Source organism: Erythrolamprus reginae, chromosome 12, assembly GCF_031021105.1.
Source record: "Erythrolamprus reginae isolate rEryReg1 chromosome 12, rEryReg1.hap1, whole genome shotgun sequence".
Taxonomy (NCBI): domain Eukaryota; kingdom Metazoa; phylum Chordata; class Lepidosauria; order Squamata; family Dipsadidae; genus Erythrolamprus; species Erythrolamprus reginae.
The window spans coordinates 8,302,501-8,324,469 of NC_091961.1; the positions used below are offsets into that span (position 1 = coordinate 8,302,501).

Below are 21,969 nucleotides of genomic sequence, written 5' to 3' on the forward strand. Positions count from 1 at the left end.
AAAGGAAAGGAAAGGAAAGACTTCAGAGAGAGAAGCTAGTGGCTCTAACAAAGAGGCAACTAAACCAAACATTGGATGCTGAATATCTGAGACCAAATCAGAATCATACTAGAGGAATGTAATGGAGTCTTTGGAACACTCATGGAGCAAGCACATCTGGCCAGCTGGAGACTTAAATAAGAACCCCTGATAGCATCTCTTGTTATCACATCTGCTTTATGTCTAACTTGCTTGGTTGAATTCCTGGGCTTTCTGATTTTGGAGGCTTTTCTATATCTGGCCATGAGATGCTTGGAGCCACTCTCTGTGTGTGTATGTGTGTGTGTGTCACAATGGCTATTGTGGCCCATGGCAGAATTTATCAAGTGAGCTGAAACTGGTACAGTTTGTTCCAGGCTGAAAAGGGCCAGAGCTGGCATCTGGCTTGTTTATTTCTCAATGACGACTGTTCACAGCAATGACAGCATCCGTCTGGGAGACACCACTTGCCTTGTTTGCAGCTTTGTATGACTTCTTGAATTAAGTTGGATATTTCATGTTGAGATCTCTCCCCTCCACCCCCACCCCCGTTCCTTCCAGTCCCAGAAAAATCAGTGTAAAAATTAACTGCCTTGGAAATGGCCCTGTGTTGGGCCGAGAGGCAAATAAGGAGCTGTGATGTTCCTTCAATACACCAGGGTGATTCGACACAAAAATATGTAACCCTTCCCTGGTACAGAGCTGAAGGGATTGGATACTGTAGCCTAGAGGTTAATTCTCTGCCTTACAAGGCAAAGGTTGCAGGTTCAAGTCCCAGTGGGTATAGCTAGCTGATGAGGCCAAAATAAGGACGAAATTGATCTATCCTAGTCTCCCTTAATTTTATATGTATAAACAAAAGCATACTCAAGACATCAGCATATTACCGTATTTTTCAAAGTATAAGACACATCTTTTTCCCCCTGTAAAAGAGGCTGAAAATTTGGATGCTAACTTTTACTAAGCTGCTGCTGCTGCTTCATCTTCTTCATCTTCTTCATCTTCTTCATCTTCTTCATCTTCTTCTTCTTCTTCTTCTTCTTCTTCTTCTTCTTCTTCTTCTTCTTCTTCTTCTTCTTCTTCTTCTTCTTCTTCTTCTGTCCTAACACACAATTTTCTGTTCTTTGCTAGCTAAGCGATCTTCCCTTTGCCTACTTCTTTCATTGCTATTCCTTCCGACAAGCTGAGCTTTTTTTTCCCAACCCTAACAGGTGCTAACAATGAAGCAATCTTCCGTGCTTTGCTAGCAAAGCAGATCCTCCTTTTGCCTGCTTTTCTCATTGTTTCTTTCTGACAAAAGAGAGAGAGAGAAGTGAAGTGTTTTAGGAGCTGTTTTTTAATTTCATTTATTTATTTTATTTATTTGTGACATTTATATGCCGCCCAACTCTAACTGGTCTGTGGGCGGCTTACAATAAAATAACAATGAAAAGAGAATGTGAAAATACAACTACAACAATAATAACAATTTATTTATTTATTCATTCATTCATTCATTCATTCATTCATTCATTCATTCATTTATTTATTTATAGAGTTGAAAGGGACCGTTAGGTCATCGAGTCCAACCCCCTGCCTGAGCAGGAAACCCTACAGCACCCCAGCCAAATGGAAGTCCAATCTCCTCTTGAAGGTGTCCAGAGTTGGGGAGTTCACCACCTCCCCTGGCAGGCAGTTCCATTGGTTGATCGCTCTGACCGTCAGGAAGTTCTTCCTTATTTCCAGGTTGAATCTCTCCTTGGTCAGCTTCCAACCATTGTTCCTCGTCCGCCCCTCTGGTGCCCTGGGGAATAAAGAGACCCCCTCCTCACCGTGGCAACCCCTCAAGTATCTATAAACTGCTAATTTAAAAAAACAGTATAAAAATACAGTAATAACCCATTAAAAAACCACACATACTCTCAATCATTTGTGGCCAACTCAGATGGTAACCTAATGGCAGGGGTGGGCAGCAGGCAAGACGGGCTGGAACGCAGTTTCACCGACGGAAATGAACATGTGTGCGCAGCTCCAGCTGATCGGCGGCTGTCACTTCCTGGATTACTGGTCTCGGCTTGGCTCCCCTTTTTTCCCCTGCTGCTGCTGCGTCTGCGCTCCTTGCTTTTTTCCTCTTTCCTCCTTCCTGGCCTCGGACGAGTTCCCCTCTCTGCTGCCCGGCTTCCCTCCAGCCTCACGCGGCCACCTCCCGCCTGAGGTGTGCATGGAAGCGGAGCTAAGCATTTCTGCTTCTGGCAGCACCCGTTTGTGTAGCTACCCAGCCTGAGGCGGGGGAGCAACCCAGGAAAGAGAGCGCGGGAAACACGAAGCACATTGTCACCCCAGCGAGCGACACTGGAAAGGCTGTAAGTCGAGGACTTAACAGTTCACTTGAGCAATGGTGATCATTCAAGCCACTCCCACCTGATCACCTGGCCGGCAAGCCACTTCTACCCAGTCACATGACCATTAAGCCACACCCACAAAATAAGCCACACCCATAGTGTGGCATTAAAAATTTGGCTGACCATTACTGCTTAATGGCCCCAGGCTTGCCAGAAAAAGGCAACCAGGGCATAACAATCCAGAAAAGCCAACCAGGGGATAAAAAGCAAGCACATGGGCTCAAAGCCAGCAAACTAATGTGCTGAAGCTGACTAAACTAAACACTAGCCACATTTATTTATTTATTGTTAGAGTTCAACAGAAGGCCATCGAGTTCAACCCCCTGCCCAAGCAGGAACCCTAGTACACCAGTCAAGTGGCAGTTCAATCTTCTCTTTAAAATGTCCAGAGTGTTGGAGTTCACAACGTCCGCTGGTAGGTTGTTCCATTAGTCAATCGCTCTGACCATCAGGAAGTTCCTCCTTATCTCCATGTTGAATCTCTCCTTGGTCAGCTTCCAGCCGTTGTTCCTCGTCCGGCCCTCTGGTGCCCTGAAGAATAAAGTGATCACCTCCTCTCTGTGACATCCCCTCGTATACTTGTAGACTGCTATCATGTCCGCTCTGGCCCTCCAGAATACCTGGTAGACCGATTATTTTCTCCCCCCAAACTAAGGTGTATATAATACTGTGCTACATCCTATAATCTGAAAAATACGGTATATTAGGGACTGTAGCACAAATTTTATATATATAGTGCTCCTTCCTCCAAAAAAATGCACTTCTCTCTGGCTAGCTTCTCATGGGAGTAGCTTTATGGTATCTCAAAAGCTCCTTTATTATATCAATTTTCCTTCCTTTGCAACTTTGGATGCTCCTAGTTTACAGTATTGGTTGTTCCCAGTAATGATCGACTTAGCACAGTTCTTTTACTGAATGTTCAAAGTTATAACAGCTCTGAAAAACAGTGTCCACATGGCCATGGTATTGACATTCAAGATGCTTGACAGCTGGTTCATATTTATGTTGCTTACAGTTTTCAATGGTTGTGTGATCCTCTTTTATGACCTTCTGACAAGCAAAATCAATGGGGAAGCTTAATAGACATGATACTAACTGAACAAATGCAGTGGTTCACTGAACAACTGTGTCAAGAAAGGTCGTGAAACGAGGCCAAATTCACTTAACAAAATTCTCACTTAACCACAAAAATGTGGGGCTCAATTGCGGTTATAAACTGAGGACTACCGGTGTGGCATTTTTCTATTTTAAGAAATGTTCACAGTTGCTTAAGAATTGTTTCTGTGTTTTATCTTTAAACATAGTTTAAATCAGGGCGTCTCCAACCTTAACACCTTTAAGACTTGTGGACTTCAACTCCCAAAATTCCTCAGGCTGAGGAACTCTGGGAGTTGTAGTCCACAAGTCTTAAAAGTTGCCAAGGTTAAAGACGCCTGGTTTAAACTACACTGCTCAAAAAAAATAAAGGGAACACTCAAATAACACATCCTAGATCTGAATGAATGAAATATTCTCATTGAATACTTTGTTCTGTACAAGGTTGACAATAAAATGAAATTGATGGTCAATCAGTGTTGCTTCCTAAGTGGACAGTTTGATTTCACAGAAGTTTGATTTACTTGGAGTTATATTCTGTTGTTTAAGTGTTCCCTTTGTTTTTATTTTTTGAGCAGTATACAGTGTTCCCTCGCTTTTCGCGGGGGATGCGTTCCGAGACCGCCTGCGAAAGTTGAATTTCCGCGAAGTAGAGATGCGGAAGTAAATACACTATTTTTGGCTATGAACAGTATCACAAGCCTTCCCTTAACACTTTAAACTCCTAAACTGCAATTTTCCATTCGCTTAGCAACCATTCAGATTACTACTCACCATGTTTATTTATTAAAGTTTATTAAAAAAATATTTATTAAAGGCAGACGAAAGTTTGGCGATGACATATGACGTCATCGGGTGGGAAAAACCATGGTATAGGGAAAAAACCAGCGAAGTATTTTTTTAATTAATATTTTTGAAAAACTGTGGTATAGACTTTTCGCGAAGTTCGAACCCGCGAAAATCAAGGGAACACTGTACTTTAAATGTGGTTAAAAACAACCCGTATGCTATATGTTATCACAAATTGTTTGGGTTTGTTCTAATTTTGGTAATCTTGGGAGACTAGTGATAAACAAGGTGCTCTGTTTCAGTAGACTTCTAATTAAGAGGTTCTCATTTTAGGTATTTTTTTCATCTTGGCTAGTGAATTGCATCTTTGAGACTGCAAACATGTGATTAGTGTTCTTCAAACTGGTATTCTCTGGATAGATTGAATGACTGCCACCGTAATCCCCAGCCAATATCTGCATCATTAGAGATGTACCCAAAAGTTTATAAACAGTCACAGAAAGAGCAAAAGTCCATATATGACCTTTTAAGTCATTGAATTCAAACATGTGCAAATGGAAGCTTAAATCTTGTTGAATTTTAACTGTACTTTAAATAGCTTTCTTGCAAGAACCTTTAACTAAGTGTTGTGCAAATTAGTTCCAGGTTTAGTTCCAGGTTTGTAAAACAATTCTACTAAATTCTGAAAAATAATTGATGATTGTGAAATCATTTTTTTGGTATGTGTTTTCTTCTTCCTTGGCAGACTGGTACAGAGGATACAGTCTTCGAAATAAATCCAAAAAGGTAAAAAGGCTCCAAAATATATTTCCCCCTTGTGTCTATACATTAATTTCTCTGAAACTTTGCTCTTAAAATTTATTCGGCATTCCTGAGGCAACTTCATCTTCTATCACATTTCTTTTCTCTCAAGCTTTTCTTAAATTGTGGTAACATTTTAAAAAGAATATGTTTTTTTGGTGGGTATGCATTTTACATTTCTATGATCTTGCTGCCTATATAACAGTTTTTCAGTCAATATCAAAGACCTCTCGGTACTTAGTCATACAAGAATTCAATATTATGAGGGTGAGGGTTCATTCTCTAAGCTTGTGGGTTAGTTTCCAGATATTTTGTTACCTGACTAGGTAATATCTCCAGTGGAGTTTAGGGAATGTCAGTAGTGATGGATGAACCCAACGGTGTTCGGGTTCGGCAAGTTCAGACGAACTTTAGGCAAAATTCGGCCGAACCCGAATGGGGAATCCCAGCAAGAGATTCCAGGGGCGGAGCTTTGACATCATGTATACCAGCAGGCTGCTAAGGATGCCAAGGTGATCACTTTCTGGATTCCATGGAATCCAGGAAGTGATCACCTTGGCGTCCTTAGCAACCTGCCGGTGACGTCAAGACTCCGCTCCCGGAATCTCTTTGTGGGAGGGATTCCCCAGCTCCTTCAAAGGGAGGTCTTCACGTAAAAATAAACATTGTGATTCCTACGAAAAAGGATGCCGCAGCGGGGCTGCAAGCAAAGGGCAGTCCTTTCACGTAAAAATAAACATGTTTATTTTTACATGAAGACCTCCCTTTGAAGGAGCTGGGGAATCCCTCCCACGAAGAGATTCCGGGGGCGGAGCCTTGAAGTCACCGGCAGGTTGCTAAGGACGCCAAGGTGATCACTTCCTGGATTCCATGGAATCCAGGAAGTGATCACCTTGGCGTCCTTAGCAACGTGCCGGTGACGTCAAGGCTCCGAATGCCGAATGCGACCCTGAACTTTGCCCGAAGTTTCAAAAAATTTCGGGTTCGTGTTCGGCATACCGAACACCGCAAAATTCAGTACGGACCCGAATTGTGTGGGTTCGGTTCGCCCATCATTAAATGTCAGTGTTAGCATTCCTCTGTTTAAAAGGACTTCAGGTGTCGGTTTTTCAAGTGGGGGTTCTTGTGATGGGCCAGTTGTAAGTCATGAGTGACTCTTCTGATGGGTCTTGTGATGGAATGAAATGTTCAAACACCAACCCACAAAGCCTGAGAACAAACCCTCACTCTACACCCGAGCTACAGATATTTGCCACTATAGCAATTCAATATTAATTAAGCAGAAGAGAAATAAAATAGATCACTGTGTTTCTGGCCTTTATGATTTAAAAAAACTGTCTCGGTGAGGTCCCGAGGGAATTATTTGGTGAAAGAAGCAAGAAAAGGACCAACATAGCATACCAGTGGTTAATACATAAGATGGGAACATTGTCTGGTTCCTCACATGCCTTGAAGATTGGTAGGAACCAACAGATTGTGGAAAAATAAGGATATGATGAAACTATCCTGCAAGTACAGATCATGCAGAATGCAGCTGCGAGAGCTATCATGGGCTTTCCCAAATATGCCCATGTCACTCCAACACTCTGCAGTCTGCATTGGTTGCCAATCGGTTTCCGGTCACAATTCAAAGTGTTAGTTATGACCTATAAAGCCCTTCATGGCACCAGACCAGAATATCTCCGGGACCGCCTTCTGCCGCACGAATCCCAGTGACCAGTTAGGTCCCACAGAGTTGGCCTTCTCCGGGTCCCGTCGACTAAACAATTTCATTTGGCGGGACCCAGGGGAAGAGCCTTCTCTGTGGCGGCCCCGACCCTATGGAACCAACTCCCCCCAGATATCAGAGTTGCCCCCACCCTTCTTGCCTTTCGTAAGCTCCTTAAAAACCCACCTCTGTCATCAGGCATGGGGAAATTGAAATATTCCCTTCCCCATGCCTTATAAAATTTATGTATGGTATGTATGACTGATCTCTTAAATTGGGGTTTTTAGATTTTTTAATATTAGATTTGTTTACGTTGTCTTTTTACTGTTGTTAGCCGCCCCGAGTCTGCAGAGAGGGGGTGGCATACAAATCAAATCAAATCAAATCAATAAAGAAAGAAAGAAAGAAAGAAAGAAAGAAAGAATGAAAGAAGTTGAATTAAGAGTTAAATTTTGTTAACAGTGTGACGATCTAACAGCAAGCTCTTTTACATAGAGAACACTCCAAAACAGGTGTGCATACAGCAAAAGCCTGGATTAGAAATAGAACCAGTTTGGGGATAATTGGATTATGAGGAATGTTTGCAGCATTCAGTCTTTGGGTAACATGGAACCAAATTTTGAGGTCACAATTCCGTTAACTACTTTGGTGGTTAAGGACTATGGAGGGTGTGGGTGTGTTTAAGTAAGTCACTTAACTGATTTTTTCAAACAATTATGACGCAAAGAAAGCAAATAAATTCATATTTGTGTAGCCTCGATTATGAAAAAGTCAATTTTGCATGATGCAAATTATATTTTGATTTGTTCCATCTTGTTAAGGCAAAGAGGGAAAAGTTCTACCAGTGAGGTATTCTATACAGAATGCAGAAAGGGAATAAAACCTAATCAGACAAAATAATTGAAGGCATGACATAAGGGGAAAAAAAGTAGCTAAATCTAGTTTTTGTCAAAACTGTTTGCTGAACTTTTCTATATCTTACACTCTTTGCACAGCATCTGTGCTTATATATATGTATGTATATTTACAGTATACTGCTCAAAAAAAAATAAAGGGAACACTTAAAAAACAGAATATAACTCCCAGGGGAAGAGCCTTCTCTGTGGTGGCCCCGACCCTCTGGAATCAGCTCCCCCCAGAGATCAGAATAGCCCCCACCCTCCTCGCCTTTCGTAAGCTCCTTAAAACCCACCTCTGTCGTCAGGCATGGGGGAATTGAGATATTCCTTTCCCCCCAGGCCTATACAATTTATGCATGGTATGTTTGTGTATATATTTGGTTTTTAATAAAGGTTTTTAAAATTATTTTAAATATTAGATTTGTCATATGCTGTTTTATTATTGTTGTTAGCCGCCCCGAGTCTATGGAGAGGGGCGGCATACAAATCTAATAAATGAATGAATGAATGAATGAATGAATGAATGAATGAATACATACATACATACATACATACATACATACATACATACATACATACATACATACATACTGGTGGTATACATAGATATAATGCTGGTTATATACATGAGATGTGTAGTAATAAGAGGGAAACATTAGTATGAGTCTGCGGAGAGGGGAGGCATATAAATCCAATAAATCTAATCTAATCTAACATGTTGGTGCGCTTATGCACGCCCCTTACTGACCTCTTAGAAATCAGGTGAGGTCAACAGTGGATAGTCTAAGGAAAATGTTTTGGGGGTTATTAGGAGTTCTGGAATCAATGATCATATCACTCAAATCTTGACAACTTTCTGACAGATGCATAGGGTTCCCCTTCCCAACCCAACCCAACCCATCCCACGCATAATGATTTCAATTGTGATCCTCACCCCCATTCAGTACAATATTTAAGGCACCGTTTTAATTTCCTATTGAATACTATTCACTTTGGGAGAGGTGATAGAACTGGTTTTCTGTTTTCCAAATTCCTTTTCTTTGAACTATATCCAGATCCTGTCCAGACTGGAAAAATGCCTTTAGATTTCCCCGACAAGCAAGCAAGCCAGAATCTAACTGCAGTAGCTACTTTGCATTCTTGGATAGCCTCCATTGTATCGCAGTGGGATAATCAAAGCTTTAAACTGTGTTGGAGCCATTTCCATACTGATGCTCTGTGTGAAATGCATTAGTGTCTCCGAGTCTGTCTTGATCTGTGGAAATTATTTACCACAGCAAAGTAAGGGTGGAACTCATTACCGGACTCCATAGTGTCATCCCCAAACCCCCAACTCTTTACCCTTAGATTATCCATGGTTGACCTATCCAGATTCCTAAGAGGTCAGTAAGGAGCGAGTACAAGTGCACTAGAGCAGTGTTTTTCAACCAGTGTGCCGTGGCACACTATTGTGCCGCGAGACATGGTCAGGTGTGTCGCGAAGAATGAAGCTCAGGTTTCGGTCTCGCAACTTTTTGCTGAGAGAGAAAGAAAGAGAGAGAGTGTGTGAGAGAGAGAGAAAGCAAGAGAGAGAAAAAAGAGAGAAAGAGAGAGAAAGCAAGAGTGAGAGAGAAAGAAAGCAAGAGAGAGAGAGTGAGAGAGAGAGAAAGCAAGAGAGAGAAAAGAGAGAAAGAGAAAGAAAGCAAGCAAGAGAGAAAGAGAGAGAAAAGGAGAGGAAGAGAGAGAGAGAGAGAGAAATGAGCAAAAAGGGGAGAAAAAAAAGAGAAATGAGAAAATGATTGAGACAGAGAATGAGAGGAAAGAGAGAGGAACAAAAGAGAGAGAGGAGTGACTCTTGATTTAAAGCATATGATAAAAAGCACCCAAAGAATAAGAGAGAGAAAAAACCCATCCCTCACCTGTTTTTGGAAAGGGTTCCAGAATGTGTACAAACACACACACAAGGGGGGGAGGAGACAGGAATGGAAAAAAAGAGGAGAGTGTCTTAGGGTGTCATTTTGTGTCATTTTGGTTGGTGGTGTGCCCCAGGATTTTGTAAATGTAAAAAATGTGCCGTGGCTCAAAAAAGGTTGAAAATCACTGCACTAGAGTACCTTCCGTCCCCTGTCCTATTGCTCTCCTATATCTCCTATACCTTTTTTCTATTCCTATATCTCTTCTTCTATTCTTTCATTGATATGTTTTATTACTATACCTTCTTTTCTATTCTTTCTTAGATATATTTTACTATGAGTATCTCCTCTATAACCTTCATCATGTATTTTACTATGTATTTTAAATGGCCCTGGGTTGGGCCGAGAGGCAAAAAAGGAGCTGTGATGTTCCTTCAATACACCAGGGTGATTCGACACAAAAATATGTAACCTTTCCCTGGTGCAGAGCTAAAGGGATTGGATACTGTAGCCTAGAGGATAATTCTCTGCCTTACAAGGCAAAAGTTAGCAGGTTCAAGTCCCAGTGGGTATGGCTAGCTGATGAGGCCAAAATAAGGCCGAAATAGATCTATCCTAGTCTCCCTTAATTTTCAAATTCAGCAAAAAAAACCCAAACATGTGACACACACACACACACACACACATACCGACTAAAACTCTCATTGTGTATTGGACTAAATACACCGGACCAGAATATCTCCGGGACTGCCTTCTGTCGCACGAATCCCAGCGACCAGTTAGGTCCCACAGAGTTGGCCTTCTCCGGGTCCCGTCAACTAAACAATGTCGTTTGGCGGGACCCAGGGGAAGAGCCTTCTCTGTGGCGGCCCCGACCCTTTGGAACCAACTCCCCCCAGATATCAGAGTTGCCCCCACCCTCCTTGCCTTTCGTAAGCTCCTTAAAACCCACCTCTGTCGTCAGGCATGGGGGAATTGACATTTTCCCTCCCCCTAGGCTTATAAAATATGGTATGCTAGTATGTATGGTTGGTTTCTAAACTGGGTTTTTTAAAAATTAACTTAAATATTAGATTTGTTTACATTGTATTATTATTGCTGTGAGCCGCCCCGAGTCTGCGGAGAGGGACGGCATACAAATCTAAATAAAAAATAAAATAAAATAAAATAAAATAAAATAAAATAAAATAAAATAAAATAAAATAAAATAAAATAAAATAAAATAAAATAAAATAAAATAAAATAAAATAAAATAAAATAAAATAAAATAAAATAAAATAAAATAAAATAAAATAAAATAAAGCTTTTGCAAGTGTTTGGGGATCTCATTCCTGATGTTTTCCTCAGATCTTTAATTCACAGCTCATTTATCTTCCTGGAAAGACCTTCTTTTTGAGGAAGGAATGGGTGAAACCCATTCAGTCTTTGAACTGTTGCTGTGCATAAACAGTTCTTCCACTCACAAAAACAATACTTAGCTGGGATATCAGAATTCGTTTTATTAATTATGCTGCCCTTCTCCTTACACTCAGGGAAGCTTACAACATGTTAGCAATAGCACTTTTTAACAGAGTCAGCCTATTGCCCCCACAATCCGGGTCCTCATTTTACCCACCTTGGAAGGAGGGAAGGCTGAGTCAACCTTGAGCCGGTGGTGAGATTTGAACCGCTGACCTACAGATCTACAGTCAGCTTCAGTGGCCTGCAGTACGGCACTCTACCTGCTGCGCCACCTGAATGAGGGATCACTAGAGTATTTTCCAAACACAGCAGCCAATCTTTTTCTGATCTTTTTCTGATGGTGTCCAAAAACAACATTATGGAGTGTTCAATTTTAGACTAGAATAACGGAGTTGAAAAGGGACCTTGGAGGTCTTCTAGTCCAACCCCTTGCTTAGGCAGGAAACTATTTCAGACAAATAGTTATCCAACATCTTTTTTAAAAAACTTCCAATGTTAGAGCATTCACAACTTCTGGAGGCGACCTTGGCAACTTGAAGGTATCTGGACTTCAACTCCCAGAATTCCCCAGCCAGCGAATGCCTTGGCAACTTGAAGATATCTGGACTTCAACTCCCAGAATTCCCCAGCCAGCGAATGCTGACTGGGGACTTCTGGGAGTTGAAGTCCAGATATCTTCAAGTTGCCAAGGTTGGGAAACACTGCTTTGGAGAATAGCTTGACTCCCTCTTCTTTGTGGCAGCCCCTGAGATATTGGAACACTGCTATCATGTCTCCTCTAATCATAGTCCTTCTTTTCATTAAACTAGACGTTTTGGGGGAGGAGATAGATTTTCCAAAACTGACATTATTAAAAGAAACATACACATCGATCAGCTTTGTGTGTTATTTATGCCCCTAAGCATGAAAAATTTTCCTGTTTTTCTTGTAGCATGCTTTTGGAAAGGATTGTAACTTCAATTCATATTTCTTGCTTTCTTCCGAACAAAGCATATACTAGTGGGAGTCTCTGAGAATGACTTGGGTGGCCATAAAGTGTTCTTAAATAAATGTTGCATATTAATACAAAGGAATAGTTGTTTGCCTTTGGTGGCACTGGCTGTAGAGCTTAAAAATATAATAAATTTCAATCTATATTTGGACATCAAATTGAAGCATGAAAATTGATCTTTTAAAAGCAGAAGTTTGTTGATTTGAATAATTGATGCACTCTACAAGGAAGGGGACTCTGTGATTTTTTTAATTTGATAATCTTTATTAAGTTTTTTATTTAAAATCAAACAACATATAAACAAGCTATACAAAGATACATGAAATATAGACAAATAAATACTAACCACTTTTATAACTATTTCATTTCCAGATATATTTACACTTCACAATATTACTTCTTCCACCTTTATATATACTGTATATACATACACACATATATCTATACTTCTCCATCCTAAATCTATATTATTTACTATTTTCATTACATTTATTGATCACATTTTAACAATTTTTTCCTGTTTGTTTATTTGTCTTGTTTGTATTATCTCTTCTAATTTCTAACCACTTGTAAAAGTTTTCCCATATGATAAAAAATCTCTCTGTGATTAGACTATGTAGAAAACCAATGAAAAATTGGAGGCAGAGTTAATTAAAAGAAGGGATGGAGGAATGCATGGTTTAGGTGTTTTTAATAGAGTTTTGCTGCTTATGAATATAGCTACTTCCTCCAGGACTGACTTACCATCTGCATAAAATTAAGATCAGCAGTGGGAACTGGAATTCTCTAATGCTTTTGGGGGAAAGGATTTTTTCTCTTAACCCTCTTCTTCTTCTTCTTCTTCTTCTTCTTCTTCTTCTTCTTCTTCTTCTTCTTCTTCTTCTTCTTCTTCCAAATAATCATATTTATTAGCATGATCCTTACATTAGAGCGATTATTCTTCTTGGATTAAAATTGCTGGCACAGCTTCCTTGCTGCAAATGATAATCAATTAAGATTGCACTGAAAGGAGTTCTTTGGGCCCTTCTCTGCCAGAATATAAATGAATATAAAACCATCCCCAGAATGATTTTTATTGTGGTTTTGAGTCAACTCAGTGATGCTACGTGGTAGCTTTCTTACTAAATGCTTGCCTTCCTACTTTCCTACTCTTTGGAACCAGCTACCTCTCGAGATCCGCACTACCTCCACCCTACTGGCCTTCCAAAAAGCTGTAAAGACCTGGTTTTTCCAGCAGGCCTGGAGTCCTTGATCAGATGGCATACCATGGGGATCTGGCCATTAAGGACATGCATGGTTTTCTAACAGTTTTTATTATTATTATTATTATTATTATTATTATTATTATTATTATTATTATTTATTAGATTTGTATGCCACCTCTCTCCGTAGATTCGGGGCGGCTCACAACAGTGATAAAAACAATACATAATGACAAATCTAATAATTTAGAATCTAAATAACAATACTGTAGTACATTTAAAAAGTCTAAAAAGCAAGGAACCCCAATATAAAAAACATACATACAGTCCTATCATGCATAAAAATTACATAGGCAGGGGGAGATGTCTCAGTTCCCCCATGCTTGATGACAGAGATGGGTTTTAAGGAGTTTATGAAAGGCAAGGAGGGTGGGGGCAATTCTAATCTCCGGGAGGAGCTGGTTCCGGAGGGTCGGAGCCGCCACAGAGAAGGCTCTTCCCCTGGGTCCCACCAGATGACATTGTTTAGTCGACGGGACCCGGAGAAGGCCAACTCTGTGGGACCTTATTGGTCGCTGGGATTCGTGCGGTAGCAGGCGGTTCTGGAGGTAATCTGGTCCAATGCCATGTAGGGCTTCTACAGTGATAGAAGCTTGAACGTCAGATTCTCGCTTTCATAATTCTCTACCCATTTGATAAAGTCATATATCGTTTTGTCTTTCGTTTAGGGCATCTTCCCATCAACCTACATTCATCTCAAGGAGGCAACAGTGCAAGATGGTGGGTGAGTAGCCAAGTTCATTTTTTAAAAAAAAAAATTGCAACAAATCCTAGAATTCTTTTTTTTTTAATTATACAGGTTCTATTCTGTGAAACGAGTTTTTCAAACAGTTGTCTGCATTATTTCGCACAGTACTCACAAGTTTTATTTATACAGAATAATAGAGAGCTGATATGAAATAGTGTCTAAGACAGTGATTTTCAACCTTTTTTGAGCCACGGCACATTTTTTACATTTGCAAAATCCTGGGGCACACCACCAACCAAAATGACACAAAATGACACCCTAAGACCCTCTCCTCTTTTTCCATCCCTGTCTCCTCCCCCCTTGTGTGTGTGTGTGTGTGTGTGTGTGTGTACACATTCTGGAACCCTTTCCAAAAACAGGTGAGGGATGGGGTTTTTCTCTCTCTTATTCTTTGGGTGCTTTTTATCATATGCTTTAAATCAAGAGTCACTTCTCTCTGTCTTTTGTTTCTCTCTCTTTCTTCTCATTCTCTGTCTCAATCATTTTCTCATTTCTCTTTTTTTCCTCCCCTTTTTGCTCATTTCTCTCTCTCTCTCTCCCTTATGCTCCTTTTCTCTCTTTCTCTCTCTCTTGCTTTCTTTCTATCTCACTCTCTCTCTCTCTTGCTTTCTTTCTCTCTCACTCTTTCTTTCTCTCTCTTTCTCTCTTTTTTCTCTCTTTCTTGCTTTCTCTCTCTCTCTCTCACTCTCTCTCTTTCTTTCTCTCTCAGCAAAAAGTTGCCAGACCGAAACCTGAGCTTCCTTCTTCGCGACACACCTGACCATGTCTCGCGGCACAATAGTGTGCCACGGCACACTGGTTGAAAAACACTGGTCTAAGAGATGGACAAGTGAGACTGAGGAATGCTAGCCCCAGATCCAGAATGAGCAAAGTTAAACTTTGGGAACTTTTTTTAAAAGCAATAATGGAACAATATTAATAAATAAGACATGCAAATACAACATGCATATATATATAACTCTAGTAAGTCTCTGGTTGGTCAGCCCTTAAATAACCAACAATGATTTCAACCGCTTTTCCATAGACAAAATGAAACGGTAATTCCTAGTGAACTTCCATTGGTCCAAGAACTCACCTCTACTTTGCGAGAATGGGTAGTCATCTGGCATAGGCTGTATGTGGTAAGTACTAATTCTCTTTACTATAGGTTCTCTCCCCAAGCAAATAACAGATTCAGGTGGGAAAGCTTTGTGAGCTACTATAAACATAGGAACACTTTTAGAAACCAGAAAGAGGTGGTTGCACTTCGCTTTATGTCCTGCCTTTCATTCAGAAACTCAAGCTGGCGTTTTATTTATTATTTTATTTTATTTTATTTATTTTATTTTATTATATTTTACTTTATTTATTTTATTTTATTTTATTTTATTTATTTTATTTTATTTTATTTTATTTTATTTATTTTATTATATTTTACTTTATTTTACTTTATTTTACTTTATTTTACTTTATTTTACTTTATTTTACTTTATTTTACTTTATTTTACTTTATTTTACTTTATTTTACTTTATTTTACTTTATTTTATTTTATTTTATTTTATTTTATTTTATTATTAGATTTGTATGCCGCCCCTCTCCGTAGACTCGGGGTGGCTCACAGCATACAATAAAACAATTCATGACAAATCTAATAGATCTAAAAAAAACATTTAAAAACTCCATTATTAAACCAGACATACACACAGACATACCATACATAAATTGTATAGACATACCATGTTTTCTCCAAAATTAAGACCCTGACTTAAATTTTTTTGAACCCTGAAATAAGCATTTGGCCTTATTGCCATGCACTCAAAAGCCTGGCAGGGCTTAATATCAGGGGATGTCTTATTTTGGGGAAAACAGGATAGGTCTATGTCCACGTTTTTCTTTTAACAACCTTGCAAGGTAAACAAGGCCAGATGAAAGTTACCAAGTAGACTTCCACTGTGGAGTGGGAACCTGTGAAGATAAATTGGAAAGGCAGGAAGATACAGCCAAATACATCCTATTCAGTGATCTAATATCTAGGTGATTTATTTGGATTCTATCTGTTCTGTCGGGTTCTCTGGTAGACTCCTCCCAAAAATTCACAGGTACAAATTTCAGACACACACACGTTTGAAAATTCAAAACAATGTTCCTTATACCGAAAATCCAAAGCTCTCTTTTTGTATAGCAAAGAGCACTCATCTCCAAACAAACTGGTAATTTGTACAAGTCCCTTATCAGTTCTGTGATACTTAGCTTGCAGCTGTGAGGTAATTCACAGTCCTTCTTCTTTCACAAAGTGAAACACACTTTGCCCTGGTTTAGTTTCAAAGCGGGGAAAAATCAGCACACAAAAGGTCAAAGTCAGTAAAGCAGTCACGAAACACAATGATCAGATAATCCTCCACAATGGCCAAACCCACAGGCTGCTATTTATAGCAGCCTCACTAATGACCACAGCCCCACCCAACCACAGGTGGCCTCATTTTCTTTGATAATAATCTCTCAGTTGTTGCTGCCTATGCATCGCTCTCCGCATGCGTGGCTGTATCATTAACTCTTGTTCCAAATCCAAGGAGGAGCTAGATAATTGATCTCCTTCTGAGCTGTCTGCCCCACTCTCCTCCTCCCTGTCACTCATGTCTTCTTGGTCAGAGGAGCCTTCATCAGCAGATTCCACCGGGGGGCAAAATAGGCCTGCAGCATGTGGATGTCTCCCCCACATCCACAGTCCTTGGGGCAGGAGCTGGGCCAGAGCTAACCACAACACTATCTAACATTTGGAAAATGAATATGTTGAAGGCTGTGAGTTTCCTGTGAGGTCCTTTGAACTGGGTTGTTTCTCCCAAGTGTTTCTTCGTAACATCATTAGTGCCAGAAGGTGGATAATTCTTTCCTTATAAATAAGTGGCTTGCCCCGTCAGTATTGGTGGGAGTGTTCTTGGTTCCTTGATTAGGCTGTTGTTTACAGTTTGATTGTTTGTCTGAATTGATATTTCCTTTGGCGTATCCTTTATTGATTGATTGTTGGTCTGGAATTAATCCTGTGTTAATCTCTGCTTCTCCATGTGTTGATTGCTATTGTCTGCAAGAAAATAACCAAACTCATAGAATAGAATAGAATAGAATATAACAGAACAGAACAGAACAGAACAGAATAGAATAGAATAGAATTTTATTGAAATTAGAATTAGAATTGCCCCTACTCTTCCTGCCTTCCGTAAACTCCTTAAAACCCACCTTTGCCATCAGGCATGGGGGAACTGAAACATCTCCCCCTGGGCACGTTTAATTTATGCATGGTATGTCTGTGTGTGTGTCTGTTAGCATATGGGGTTTTTTAAATATTTAAATATTTTAAATTTGTCTGATTGCTTATGATTTGTTTCCACGTGTTGTGAGCCGCCCCGAGTCTTCGGAGAGGGGCGGCATACAAATCTAAGTAATAAATAAATAAATAAATAAATAAATAATTAATAAATATTGGCTAAGTGTGATTGAACGCACAAGGAATTTGTCTTGGTGCATATTCTCTCAGGGTGCATAAAAGAAAAGATAAGTTCATCAATAATTATTAGATATAATACTTAATGATAGTCTGGGTACATATAAGCAATCAAATCATATTAGGAACTAGGAATTAGAGGGCACCAAGGACCCCAGAATTTAACCCTAAGAGCCGAGGTGGCGAAGTGGGTAGAGTGCAGTACTGCAGGCCACTAAAGCTGACTGCTAGATCTGCAGGTCAGCGGTTCAAATCTCATCACCGGCTCAAGGTTGACTCAGCCTTCCATTCTTCCGAGGTGGGTCAAATGAGGACCCGGATTGTGGGGGCAATATACTGGCTCTGTTAAAAAAAGTGCTATTGATAACATGTTGTAAGCCGCCCTGAGTCTAAGGAGAAGGGCGGCATGACAAAAATCAATCAATCAATCAAACAAACAAACAAACCCTGAGCTACAAATATTCTCTTATGAGTTTCCTATGAGTACAGGATGACTTTATTGTGTTCTTTGTTTAATTTTCTGTTTCTCATTCCTTGTCTGTTCCAGGAGAACAAAAGCTCCCTCTTTCGCCATGTACAACAGATGACCTACAGTCTGATCGAATGGCGATCCCAGATCCTCTCAGGGACTCTCCCCAAGGATGAGTTGGCTGAACTCAAGAAGAAAGTCACAGCCAAAATCGATTATGGCAACAGGTAACATGGACTGTCTTTCTCAGACGTTGGTCACATCCTCAAATTTATTCATTCATTCATTCATTCATTAATTCATTCATTCATTTGTGGTTGTCCAATTCATTCGTCTGTTCATTCCCTTCATTTGTTTGCCCGTTTGTTCATCCATTCGCTCGTTGGTTCGTTTGTCTGTTTTTTCTTTTGCCTGGTTTTTTGTTGTTCGTCGTTTATCTGGTTTGTTCGTCGTTTGTTCGTTGTGTGTTCATTCATGTCTTCGTTCACTCGCTCACTCATTCATTTGCTCGCTTGTTTGCTTGCTTGCTTGTTTGTTTTGTCACCTACGTATTGGCGGTAAACAAAGATATAATATTTATATACAGTGTTCCCTCGATTTCCGCGGGAGATGCGTTCCGAGACCGCCCGCGAAAGTTGAATTTCCGCAAAGTAGAGATGCCGAAGTAAATACACCATTTTTGGCTAGGGACAGTATCACAAGCCCTCCCTTAACACTTTAAACCCTTAAATTACCATTTCCCATTCCTTTAGCAACCATTTACTCACCATTATTACTGGTACTCACCATTGAATAAGACACTTAGTGATCCTGATATTTATAAATATAATTATTTAATAACAATAATTATTTTTTTTGTTATTTATTTGCAAAAATTATTAGTTTGGCGATGACATGTGACATCATCGGGTGGGAAAAACCGTGGTATAGGGGAAAAAACCACAAAGTATTTTTTAATTAATATTTTTTGAAAAACCGTGGTATAGCCTATTCACGAAGTTCGAACCCGCGAAAATCGAGGGAACACTGTACATGATACTAGTGAAAGGGAAACATTAGAACAGGGGACAGAAGGCACTCTGGTACACTAATGCACGCCCCTTACTGACCTCTTAGGAATCGGGAGAGGTCAACAGTGGATAGTCTAAGGGTAAAGTTTTGTGGGTTAGGTGATGATATTACAGTCTGGTAGGGAGTTCCATTCATCAACTACTCACTTACTAAAGTCGTATTTCCTGCAGTTGAGCTTAGAGCAGTTTATTTTATGTTTGTCTGTTGTGTGCTTGTGTGTTGTTGTGGTTGAAGCTGAAGTAGTCGTTGACAGGAAGGACGTTGTAGCAGATGATTTTATGGGCTATGCTTAGGTCGTGTTTAAGACGACATAAGTTCTAAGCTTTCAAAACCTAGGAGTGTGAGTCTAGTAGCGTAAGGTATTCTGTTACAAGTGGAGGAGTGGAGGGCTCTTCTAGCAAAGATAGGATGGATCAGCTTGTTAACATCAGGGTTTTCGTGATCTCATGAGCTGAGCTCTAAAATTTGAGTTTATTGATTAATTTTTTTTTAAAAATGTGAACTTTGGGTTCAGGTATGATAAATAGGGAGTCTCGACTTACAACAATTCATTTAGTAAGTGTTCATAGTTGCAAGAGCATTGAGAAAAAGTGACATAAACCATTTTTCAGAGTTACAACCTTTGGAGAAGCCACATGGTCATGTTCAAAATTCAGATGTTTGATAACTGGTTCATATTTATGACCATCATAGTGTCCCAAGGTCATTTGATTCCTTTTAGTGACCACCGGGCAAGCAAAGTCAATAGGGAAGTCTGACTAACTTAGCAGCCGTGTTACTAACTTATCAACTGCAGCAATTCACTTAATATCTGTAGCAAGGGAGGTCATAAAATGGGACAAAACTCACTTAGCAAATGTCTCATCATAACAATAGGAATTTGGGGCTCAATTGTGGTCGTAAGTCGAGGAATGCCTGTATAGAGCCATCTGCTTTTACTTGAGTACATTTTATTGATTTTTTTCCATTTGGTTTTCTTAATTGTTTTTGCTATTTGTTCATTTACTGCTAAGCTCATATTATCAGCTCCCATTATTCACGTCGTAAAGGCTAAGGGTCCAATAGCTGGGGTGGTGGGGTGGCACAGTGGTTAGAGTGCAGCACTGCAGGCTACTTCAGCTAACTGCTAGCTGTAGTTCAGGAGTTCAAATCTCTTCACCGGCTTAAGGTGGACTCAGCCTTCCATTCTTCCTGTTGTGGTTGGCTCTGGCCCAGCTCCTGCCCCAGGGAATGTGGAGGTGGAGGCAGGGGAAACGTCAACATGTCCTAGGCCTGTTTTGTTGCCAGCAGAGTCAGGGAGTGCAGTTTCCTCGGATGAAGAAGAAGGTGGGGGTGACTTGGAAGAGGGGGCTTGGCACACAGCCCAGGAAGCCAATCTCCATTATCTTCGGTCGATTCGGATGACGAAGTGTTAGACCCACGCAGGCGTAGACTTATGCATCGAAGAGACCAATTGAGGACATATTACAGCAGATAAGAGAGGCCACCTGTGTTTGGGTGGGGCTCCAGTAATTAGAGCTGCTGCTATAAATAGCAGCGTGCTAGTTTGGCCGTTGTGGAAGATTATCTGATCGCAGTTCTTCAGGATGGTGCCTCGCTGTGTCTGCACTTCGTTTGTGGATTTTTCACGCCTTTGACACCAAAGCAGAGTAAAGTGTGTGTGTGTGTTTCACTTTGTGGGAAGAAGGAGGGCTGTGACATTTCTTCACAGCTACTAGCTAAGTACTTAAGGACTGATTAAGGGACTTGTACAGCCAACAAGGTTATTATTATTATTATTTATTATTATTTTTATTTATTAGATTTGTATGCCGCCCCTCTCTGTAGACTTGGGGCGGCTCGGGTTGTTTTGGGGAAGAGTGCTCTTTGCAATACAAAAAGGGTGCTTTGTTTCTTTTGAATTTTGTGATAAAGGACATTGTTTTGAATTTTCAAATGTGTGCGTGTCTGAAATTTGTACCCGTGAATTTTCGGGTGGCTCCTACCAGAGAGCCTGGCAGAATACTTCCAAAGCGAGTAAAATGAGGACCCAGATTGTTGGGGGAAATAGGTTGATTCTGTAGACTGTAAAAGCACTATATAAGTCTAAATAGCTAAATGCTATTGCTGGTGACTGCAAAGTACGCACTCGACCACCAACTAAGATCCGACAGCTCTTGACAGCTGAGGATACCAGCAGTGTGCTGGACATCTGAAACTGTATGTTTTCAGTCAAGGTTCATGGAAGACATTTTTCACCCCCTCCTCCCCCATTTACATACAGCATATGTTTCCATACAGGATCTTCCAACTACCTTAAAGGCACAGATATAATTTCAAATAAAAACAAGTATATTTCCATCAAGCTGTGAATCCCACTTCTGTGTACGCAGCATTTTATTATATTGCCATTTCATTTCGGACCCTACTTTCCTCTGTTCTCCTGCCCTTTTCCAAAGACTTCTTTATAGTTGATACGCCAAGCCTGATTTCACAGTAGATTATGGGACAAGGGGCAGATTGAGTGAATGAGCACAATGTTGTCCAGATGCCAGACTTAGTGTTTGAGGAACAGGTGCTGGAGATTTTGAATCTAAAAAGCTCTATGGAGGTACCTCCAAATCCACCAGACACCTATTTTCCCTTATGCACAACAAACATCCTCCAATAGCTTGGCACTTTTTAAAGATATTGGACTTTCATAACTAGAAGTAGTAGGGGGCTGAACCTGCAGCCACAACTCAGTTCCACTAGTCTACACACCGATCCTATCCTCAAAAGTCCTGATTTATTAACAGAGCCATGTCAGCACATCTTGGAGAAAAACCGAACCTGAAGTCCCATGGATTTCTCCATCCAGCTTAAAGTTCATTCATTCATTCATTCATTCATTCATTCATTCATTCATTCATTCATTCATTCATTC

General features: G+C 40.2%; 1 protein-coding gene across 2 annotated transcripts in view; it reads left to right on the forward strand.

Moving 5' to 3' along the window:
• Positions 1–21,969, forward strand: part of DOCK5 (dedicator of cytokinesis 5) — a 201,407-nt gene that overhangs the window by 58,589 nt on the left and 120,849 nt on the right. For both annotated transcript variants that reach the window (XM_070765694.1, XM_070765696.1), the window contains exons 3-6: positions 5,029–5,069; positions 13,966–14,021; positions 15,070–15,166; positions 18,072–18,220. In XM_070765694.1, coding sequence (XP_070621795.1) covers positions 5,029–5,069; positions 13,966–14,021; positions 15,070–15,166; positions 18,072–18,220 — 343 coding nt within the window. The remainder of the gene's footprint in view (positions 1–5,028; positions 5,070–13,965; positions 14,022–15,069; positions 15,167–18,071; positions 18,221–21,969) is intronic.